A 10,641-nucleotide genomic window follows, 5' to 3' on the forward strand; every position below is an offset into this window, starting at 1 on the left:
GCCATATGAGTTCTGTTATACTCACAGACATCATTCAAACAGTTTTAGAAACTTCCGAGTGTTTTCTATCCAAATCTACTAATAATATGCATATCCTAGCCTCTATGTACTGATACTCCATATTTTAGAGCACACCATTAGGAGTATAATGACACCAAGTTGATGACTGTATCATGTACGGTTCACGGATCATTGGGTCTTACAGGGGGCATGTATAGAGGGCTTGCAGGTGACGTACGACACCTCTTGGCGGCCATGTTGGAAGACCACCGCATTAATTCTTCTGACAACAGCCGAGTGGCTACCCCAAACTGCATGATAACAGTGCCAAAAACGAGTTGATTCATTACTACGGTCATTTTCTGTAGAGTATCTGTCTGCTCTAACAAGGCAGGAAAGACAACGGGGGGGAGGAAATATGTTTACAGATCCCCGCAATCATGAAGCACCATTGGTGACACCAAGAGAAGACCCACGAACAGTCAGAAAAGCGAAGAAACCTTTTTGCCCGTTAAGACCTAAACCCAGACAGATGTCAGTAACGGGTCTGCTACGATCATTTCCTCACTGGTAAATCAAGTCTGAACGATTTCGAGTTTAGTTTAGCTGTTATGCTAGGTGTTAACAGCAACACTAAGTTAGCCAAAATTAGCTAGGTAGATAGCTTGTAGTCTAGCAATTAGCATGTGTTGCGTGAGTTTAAAGTTTTGGGGAAGCAATTTTTCATTTTATTTAACTAGGCAAGTCAGCTAAGAACAAATCCTTATTTACAATGACAGCCATACCACTGCCAAACCTGGACGACGCTGGGCCAAATTGTGTGCTGCCCTATGGGACTCCCAATCACTGCCGGTTGCGATTCCGCCTGGAATCGAACCAGGGTCTGTAGTGACGCCTCTAGCACTGAGATGCAGTGCCTTACACTCGGTCTTAGGCATGCAGTCCTTTATGACAAAGGACTGCATGCCTCATCGCAACTGCAGACAAATGTAAGCCTACTTTTCCTCATGTTATGACTAGATATGATAGTGCTAATTTAGGCTATTAAGCGTGTAGTGGCATAGGTTTATAGGCTATATCAGAGCCGTTTCCTTTCCAAAGGAAAAATGTGGCCTTTGATAAACATTTCATGCAATTCTACTACACTTTATATGACTGGAGAAATTAGCAGAATCATTTTTTATAGGATGGTAGTCTAGGCCTACTCTACTGACAATAGATCAATAAAAACGACCTTGTCTTGAATGCAACCATGTAATCTAGACCTATAAAAAAGGAGTCCTGGCTAAAAGGATTCAGCTTTTGTCAAAAGTAATTTTWGTTCATTTTAGTTAACCTGTTTCCTAACCTAATTCTCATAATCTGTTACGAAATGTCAAATATGATGTTCATTTGACGGAAGCTGGATCCTTTCTAGCCATGACCATGAAAAGGGGAGACAAATTGTACAATATGACATCCATATAGCTTGGAGAACATTATTGTCCCAAAAAACTCCAGTGGTTATCGTATATTCATTGTTCAAGCCCGACAATAAATGTCATCTTTATGTGACACTAAACACCTGAATGAATTAAATAGGAAGCATCTATTAAGAGCCCTGGTGGTATAGGTGACCTGAAGAAGTGATATTCTAACATCAGGTTTGCTTTCATTTGTTGATGTACTACTATAGGTTCACCAGTTGACCTTTATCAAGACACCATGTCGACTGGATTCCCACCGTGAAGATGAGCAACGCTACAGCAGCATCTACTTCTACTACTTAGTCCTTTCCCAGATATTAAAGGAGACATCCCTCAATCCCTACGGGATGGTTGCTATATGCTGTGCTTCGGTCAATCTGAAAGATTCTGTTGTGCCATTTGAGGAGGGCACCTTCACCTTGTTGCCATAACAAAAGTTCCCTTTAAAACGTATGAATATAGAAAATGAAATTTGGGATATATAAAAAACTTGTTCATGATATTATAAACATACTGTACTTTAATAATATTCATGTATGGGTGAAACAAAAAGTATTTTGTCATCTCTGCTTTGCCAAGCACCATTGAATAAAATGTATTACCTGTACCCCAACTATTTTTTTTGGTCTTCCAACATGGCGCTTGGTGCGGCTGGTAGCTGATTTGTGACGCAACTGCAAGCCTCTTAGCACTAGGGGTCAGAATTATTTAAAAAAAAATCAAAATACGTACCCAACGTAAACGGAAATTTTCTCTGGCCCAGATCGTAGAATATGCATATAATTTATAGATTAGGATAGAAAACACTCCAAAGTTTCCAAAACTGTCAAAATGTTGTCTGTGAGAAAAATAATATTTATTCTGCAAGCGAAATCGTGAGAAAAAGTAACCCGGAAGTGATATTAAAAAAATATATATATATACTTTGTTTCCTGGCCGGTCTAACCTCCATTTAAAGGGGTATCAACCAGATTATTTTTCCAATGGCTTCCTCAGGCTGTGACCAGGCTTTAGACATAGTTTCAGGCTTTTATTTTGAAAAATGAGCGAGATGTTTCAAAAGAGGTCAGGTGTCCTTCGAATATTTCCTGCGCGCGAGAGAGGGGCTCTCCATTTTCTTTTTCTCTCTTATTGAATAGGTTACGCTCCGGTTGAAATATTATCGATTATGTTTGTTAAAGACAACCTGAGGTTTGATTATAAAAAACATTTGGAATGTTTCTACAACCATTTCGGATACTTTTGGGGATTTGTCGAACGGAACACGGCTTATGTTTCCGTAAAATATTGCGCAAACCAAATGGCGGTGTTTTGTGATAAAAGTAAATTTATCGAAAGAAAATAACATTTGTTGTGTAACTGGGAGTCTCGTGAGTGGAACCATCCGAAGATTATCAAAGGTAAGCGATTAATTTGATTGCTTTTCTTACTTTCGTGACCATGCTAGCCAAGCTAATATAAGGCTAAACTGTTATAGCATAGAAAGCTACACTCACAAAAGCTTGGATTTCTTTCGCTGTAAAATATATTTTCAAAATCTGACACGATAGGTGGATTAACAACAAGCTAAACTGTGTTTTGGTATATTTCACTTGTGATTGCATGATTATAAATATTTGTAGTAATATTTTTTAATCTGATACGTTTGGAAATTTTCATCTTCCTTTCAGGACCGGAATGAGGCTGTCGTTTTTTTCATCATGACGCACAACCCAAATGGCGTTTTTTTGTGATAAAAGTAATGTTTATCGAACAAAAAGAACATTTGTTGTGTAACTGGGAGTCTCGTGAGTGGAAACGTTAGAAGATTATCTAAGGTAAGCGATGAATTGTATTGTTTTTCACACTTTCGTGACTATGCTAATTTGGGGTTAGCTGATGTAGCATTGAAAACTACACTCACAAAAGCTTGGATTTCTTTCGCTGTAAAATATATTTTTCAAAATCTGACACCATAGGGTGGATTACAACAAGCTAAAGCTGTGTTTTGGTATATTTCACTTGTGATTGATGATTATAAATATTTTTTAGTATATTATTTGGACTGTGGCGCTATGCTATTCAGCGTTGCTGATGACATTATCCCGGTACCGGATGGGTGGTTCAGAAAGGTTAAAGATCTAAAAAGTTCCTAAATTTGCCATTTTCATCATGATTTTGTCAAAAATGGTTTGTGTTACAAATGTAAAAAGCATATCAAACATCCTTTCTCCCAATGAAGTTTTTATGTGAAAATAGCCGAACAATGTGACATACCAAAAATATTTTTGGGCTATGCTGGCATGGAACCACCCTTCATCATTGCCTTACAAAGGCAGTGGAATCACTCAATCTCAAGACCTAGCCATTAGCAAAAAGACCAGTCCAGCACCCAGACCAGATCCAGGTATAGAACTCAGGTCAAACCTGTGTTTATCTGTCACTCACCACTTGGTTCTGAGCCAGATGGACACCACTCCGCTGGAAATGGAGGCGATGATTGGCCGCACAGGGTGCCACTGAAGAGAGGTCAGGGTTCATAGGTCAGCACAGAGTCAGGTCAAAGTTCATCAGCACAATGAGTTACTATTCATTCTGTTAGTCTAAAGACAATTCCAAAAATGATTTCCCCCCCTGAAACAAGGCAAAAAAGAGAGAATATCTCCAGAGAAAAACCAAGGGGGTGAGGGTGAGAAAGAAAGGGGTTTGGGGTTCCTTACAGCCACATCCAGCAGTAGTTCTCCTCTGGTTCCATGGAGGATCTTCACCAGTTACCGATGCTTTTCTCCCAGATGTACAGAGCATGCTGCCGGGCTGAACCAGCCACGATGTACTCCCCATCCCCAGAGAAACAACATCGCTTCCACGGTGTTCTTCAGAGAGATGGGAGGAGAGGGGAGGAGAGAGGGAAGAGAAGAGGAGAGAGATGTATCAAAGTGTGCATGTGTGTGGTTTGTATGCGCCATGAAGGTGTGTGTGTGTGTGTGTGTGTGTGTGTGTGTGTGTGTGGTGTTCATATTTGTCCTGTTTTCTATTATACGCATGCGTGAAATGTGTTTTTGGCATATCCCAACTCCCCCTGAGACACCCTCTGAGACTGGGGTCACGCCCAGGGTCAGCCATTATCAGCGGCGGTGTGTGTGTACCTGTTGACCAGGTCCTGTAGTTTCTGCATGGGCTCTGGCTCCCCATCTCTCCCACAGGTGAGAATCTCCCTCCCGTCATACACCCTGATGATTCTGTCTGCTGTGTTGATGAGGAAACAACTGGAGGAAGGAGAAGAAGAGAGAATGGATCATGATCGGTCTATTGATGAAACTTCTAAATATTCTCCATTAACGGCCCACAACTGCCTTCTAAACACCAGAATTAATTCCCACACTATCATTAGAGTCCTACCGCCTTTTCAGCCTTCCCAAACACACACAAATTAGGTCACTGTCAGTCCTCTCACCTGCCCTTTCGTGCAAACTCTATGGACTTGATGGCTGTAGTGTTGCTGGTCCCTGTCGTAACCCGAAACGATGCCACCAGATCCTGTGTGTTAGTGTTCAGCACCAAAATCTGCAAGGTTATATCAATGAAAACAATCAGCACACACACCAACACACACATACACAAGCTATATATTGTTTATAAAGTGCTAAATAGAAAAATAATGACAAAATGAGTATGTATGATTCACAAATAAATAAACAAGGTTTCAAATCTAAACTGTGCCCATTGCCCCAGCCCCTGGTGACCTCTGACCTTTCCCTTGGCGTTGCCGGTGTAGATGTACTCCCCCCGCCGGTCGAAGGCCGCCACCACGTTCAGGTCAGAGTCGTCATCCACGGGCAGAACCACATGTTTAGAGTCTGACAGCGTCAGCAGTACCGGGGCAGACTTCATAGGACACACCAGGACCTTGTCCCTGAAACACAATGGGAGGGGACAGGTTGCGAAATCAAGGGGTGCTTTCCATATTTTTCCATACAAGTATTCCATTATTCCATACAGATACTCAAAGGTCTGTTGAGTGGTACTGTAGTTTGATGGGTTGAGGTTAGGAGTGACAATCAGTTAGGAAGCATAAGAGGCTGAGGTGTAGGCTGAGCTAAGGTGGAGGTATATACTGAGCTGGGGTATAGATATATACTCCCAGGTGGGTGGGGACGGTACTACTAACTGTAGTTTGATGGATGAGGTTAGGAATTAGTTAGAAAGGATAAGACTGGGCTGAGGTATAGGACGAGGTAGATATAGATATATACTCACAAGTCTCTGGGGTGGTACTGCAATTTTAGGATGGGCGAGGGGAAGCGGAACCTTTGGTCACAGTCTCCAGTCAGGACGTCCCACAGGGACACTATGTTATCTGTCGACGCACTCACCAGCTTGTGCCCATCTCGACTCCAACTGCAGACACACAGGGAAACATTAAGGGAGGTTAAGATTCAGAACCACAGTCAATACACCCCTTGACAAGGGCTCTGGAACGAAATGATGGTTTATGACAAAATACAAGAAGAACATTTGAGCATATATAAACATGGTTTGCGGATTCTGAACGGTGTGCTTGCCGGTGTTTTTACTTTCTTGTGGCCATAGTTTGTTTTCTCACCATAGTGAGCAGACTGGATGGATGTGAGCACTGATAATCTTGGCGATGCCCCTTGTCAGGAAGTCCCAAATGACGATGCGTCCGTCGTTGCACCCCACCGCCAGAAGCGTGCCCCAGCGGTTAAAAGTGCACGTGAGAGCCATACTGATACAGTCCAGAGTGCCATCTGCCTCCTGCCAATGAGACAGCAACCATGTCAAGACACTCACAAACAACACACATACAGATTGGTATATCGATATTCTACTTAGCCAAATTGTGCTCGAACCTCCTGTGCATAGCTAAAGCTTGTGGTCGAGCAGACAGTCCATTGACAATACGGTAAAAAAAAAAATCAACCAACCTTCAAGGGATAATCCACTCCCAAAAATAAAAATCATGAAACTCCTGTCAATTTGGTGAAAGCCTATGTTCAATAAAAATTGTCCCCATTATTTAACTTCTAAGTGGTCCATCTGTGAAATTAGAAAATCGTGTAGGAACGCATCATAGCTAGCTAAAGTTACATGGTTCTCGTCAATGGAGATAGTGCAATTATTCCCTATCACATTTCATAACACTTTTAAAACAATTACCTGAACTCCAGATCGCCAAATCAGCCAATAACTGGTATGGGCAAACTTGTCTATAACACATCCATCTATTTATATCGTCATGACAATGTATATATTTCACTGAGATGTGCTCAACAGTGTACCAAATTATTCAACTCAGTTTCTCCTTCAAGTACCATCTCGCAATGAGCCCTGTGTCTGTCTGTCTGTCGGTAACGTGGGAAAGGGCCGTTGTTGCCACAGCAAAGTACTCTTGCACTCACTCTGGGTAGAGAACTGCAAGTTGAACTCGGTGAGATAAACTCCTGAATTGATAGTGCAGTTTGTTACCGCGACTTTACAGCTAGCTAGTTACTTCACATGCTGAAATTGACTTTGCTATTATTGTGTAGCTACCTCATAGGAATTAGTGGTTTGGGGTGGATTATACCTTTAACTTCAAATCAAATTGTATTAGTCACATGCACCGAATACAACAGGTGTAGGTAGACCTTACAGTGAAATGCTTACTTTCGAGCCCCGAACCAACAGTGCAGTTTCAAAAAATATGGATAAGAGAAAATAACAAGTAATTAAAGAGCAGCAGTAAAAAATAACAATATAGACAGGGGGGCACCGGTTAGTTGAGGTAGTATGTACATATAGGTAGAGCTAATTAAAGTGACTACGCATAGATGACAACAGAGAGTGGGGAGGAGGGACAATGCAAATAGTCTGGGTAGCCATTTGACTAGATGTTCAGGAGTCTTACGGCTTGGGGATAGAAGCTGTTTAGAAGCCTCTTGGACCTAGACTTGGCGCTCCGGTACCGCTTGCCGTGTGGCTGGAGAGAGAACAGCCTATGACTAGGGTGGCTGGAACCTTTGACAAATTTTAGGGCCTTCCTCTGACACCGCCTGGTATAGACGTCCTGGATGGCAGGAAGCTTGCCCCCAGTYATGTACTGGGCCGTTCGCACTACCCTCTGTAGTGACATGCCGACCAGACCGGACACGTCGCGTGCGTGAATGTCGCAAAATAAATGTAGAAATCCATGTTATTCAATTACTGCACCCACACTGCTCGTGCGCGCCAACGAYTGTCTGCGTTGCCAAGGGCTAAAATAGAACTCCTTTCTATTTTCAGATCGCGCTGAAAGTCCTGCCTCTCCCATCTCCTCATTGGTTTATAGAGGCAGATACCCACGTGCCATCTCCTCATTGGTTATACCCACGTGGGTGATTGAAAGACGAAATGTTTTGCCGGTTGTCGTGGTAAAAGTGTAGATGCCAATCACCATAAGTTCAAAGATGAAAAAGCCTGGAAGGAGGAGAGATGACTAGAAACGATTCGGTTGACCGTTTTATGTGTGGATTAATTGTTGGAGTAGCAGACCTTGTGCATTTCAGAAAAAATAACAACTCAATGTTTATATCCCAGGACAAATTAGCTAACAACAGCAAGCTTGCTAAATAGGACAAATTAGCTAGCAAGTGTAAGCTAACTACCTAAATTGCCATACATGTTTAATGCTTTTCGACCTGTCCCCAAGTTAATGTAATTGGTTCAGAGTTTGTTTTTATATTTTTAACCTGCGTGTCGTGATCGCGTTTGGTGTAGAGGGACAAAATACATTTATGCACGATAGCGCACGCGCGCTGCCGGTTTAGGGTTCCGTGTTACGGTCGGTCGGAGGCCGAGCAGTTGCCATAGCAGGCAGTGATGCAACCGTCAGGATGCTCTCGATGGTGCAGTTGTAGAACCTTTTGAGGATCTGAGGACCCATGCCAACTCTTTTCAGTCTGAGGGGGAATAGATTTTGTTGTGCACGCTTCACAACTGTCATGGCGTGCTTGGACCATGTTAATTTGTTGGTGATGTGGACACCAAGGAACTTTAAGCTCTCAACCTGCTCCACTGCAGAATAGTACTTTCTTCATTCCTGATTTGGAAAATTTAGGAAAACAAATGTTTCTAGTTGCAGGTGGAACTCCGAAGAGGAAATATTCAGAAAGACATTTGTACCAAGTGAGAAATGCCTCTAGCATGTGTGTAGATCGATGTGTGACAAGCTGCTATCATCATGATGTGGCCATGGCGCCTAGAAATAACTAATTCCAGCAAAGATGTTGGGGAATGTAAGATGTCTGGCAGCTACAATGGTAAGAGAACTAAGCCAGTGCAAAAAGTGGATGTAAAATCTTTCAGAATATTTTTTGTTATCGGGGTTCTACCGGCAAATATAAAAAATAGTCTAAGACACCAGTGCCTTCCAAATCGAGAATTACGTTAGTATCAATAAGTAAAATTTGGTTGACAATTTTTGGGTCATATTTTCAATGGACCGTCTGTTATGCCTCCTAAGGTTTGAGCACTGCTTGGCTATGTTCTACTCTGATAACTAGAATGAACATACACGCATAACCATTCACTGTGAGGGAGAAGGCATAAACATTCACTGTGAGGAATGGGGCATGTGAGGGAGAGATGTGTTGACAAGTTACAGGTAACATTAGAACAAGAATGGCCTACCTCTGGATAGTTCTGCCCGAACGACTCTGTAGTAGAAAACAAAGAATATGGTTAGCCCATTCATGTACAGTAATGCCTAGGTTTGCCCATTCAGACGGTAACGCTGGTGTATTACGCCACGATCATACCAGAAGTACTTTATTTCCAATGGAACGCTGCGTTTGCCTTGCAGCATTGCGTTGTCTGGTGCATAACTTGGATTTATCGAAAGTATGTATCAAACTGTATGTGTAGACGGCTTGGCAGAAATGGTAGTAGAAGGTGAATGTTGAACCTTTGGTACACATATCCAGATGATGCCGAGTACCATTGTGTACAATGACACTGTCTGTACAATGACACTGTTGGTGTGATCGAGGCATTATCTCTATTTAGGAACATATCCGCCATGTGAGGGAAATCACCCAAACGCTCTGTCTAAACTGTAATATCTCGCTTATGGAAACATTTAAACGTTCCTTTTATGTCAGTGATCATTTTTCAAATGCAAAAGATACACAGCAGTGTGCAAATGCGTACAGTAAGTGTATATTTTGAACTGGAAAGATTATCGCTCATATTAGTTAAGTTCCAAAGGTTTCTAAACCGTATCGCAAGCCGTTATGCTAAAACAACAGATTCAAGATCACTGACTGAAATAGGCCAGCACAATCCGCAGGCTGCAGAGTAAATAGACTATCAAGCTACTGTTTATCCTTCTAACTGCAGTGACAGTTCCTCACATACGCAGATCGTTCATTCATTGGCTAACGTATAGTCGTTTCGTACTATTTGTTGTATGATTTCACCTTGTGCCTCAATGTACGATTAACACTAGGGACATTTAGTTTAACTATTCACTGCTTCTTATTGTTTCTTGAGGGCTAGTAGCGAACAAGCTAGCGTTCGTTACTTACTAACGTTAGCTAGTATTGCTGCCTGATTACGGTATCCTCGTTTACGTGCGCTTTTGCGCCCAATCAATTATTTAAGAATGTTAAATGATCATTACCGAGCAACTCTAAATTCATCGCTGAACAATTTTGATACCACGAATATCAAAATAAACAGTCAAGTTGATGTATTCAAAACACTGCTTCGTAGCTCTACTGTTAACAAGACCGCGACTGGTGCCTACCTAACGAAGGACCCCAAACAAAGCGATGCTGAAACTGCCTAAACAAAAATCAATGAGGAATGGATTCACTTGTCGATACTGGGGTGTTTTCGTTTAATTATTGTTACTTAGATTTGTGTACGCATGATTTAATCTACTCATTGAAAATTTGAATAAATTAACGTTATACCCAACACCCACCATCAAGACCGACACAGTTGCGCTTGTGCCCATGTTTTTAGCAAGCCATCACGCTACTTTGAGCCATAATTGCTTCCAGTGGACTCAAAAATGTTACCATCAGTGATCATCCGGGTCTCTCCCAAAGTAACCAATCACACGTTACACATAAAAACAGGGCGGGGTTTCAGATTATCGAAATATAGGTATTACATGTCAAATAAAAATGCTCAACACATAATGAAAACTTCA

General features: G+C 41.9%; 1 protein-coding gene across 1 annotated transcript in view; it reads right to left on the bottom strand.

Moving 5' to 3' along the window:
• The window catches only part of LOC111970355 (retinoblastoma-binding protein 5-like), a 22,912-nt gene extending 12,698 nt beyond the window's left edge, over positions 1–10,214 (bottom strand). The window contains 11 exon segments of the mRNA XM_023997040.3: positions 3,756–3,759; positions 3,897–3,964; positions 4,166–4,215; positions 4,218–4,318; positions 4,592–4,711; positions 4,900–5,009; positions 5,196–5,358; positions 5,703–5,843; positions 6,049–6,221; positions 9,114–9,139; positions 10,105–10,214. Coding sequence (XP_023852808.1) covers positions 3,756–3,759; positions 3,897–3,964; positions 4,166–4,215; positions 4,218–4,318; positions 4,592–4,711; positions 4,900–5,009; positions 5,196–5,358; positions 5,703–5,843; positions 6,049–6,221; positions 9,114–9,139; positions 10,105–10,123 — 975 coding nt within the window. The 5' untranslated portion in view covers positions 10,124–10,214.
• Between the last annotated feature and the right edge of the window lie 427 nt (positions 10,215–10,641).

The sequence above is a fragment of the Salvelinus sp. IW2-2015 genome, linkage group LG11 (assembly GCF_002910315.2).
Source record: "Salvelinus sp. IW2-2015 linkage group LG11, ASM291031v2, whole genome shotgun sequence".
In the NCBI taxonomy this organism is placed as follows: domain Eukaryota; kingdom Metazoa; phylum Chordata; class Actinopteri; order Salmoniformes; family Salmonidae; genus Salvelinus; species Salvelinus sp. IW2-2015.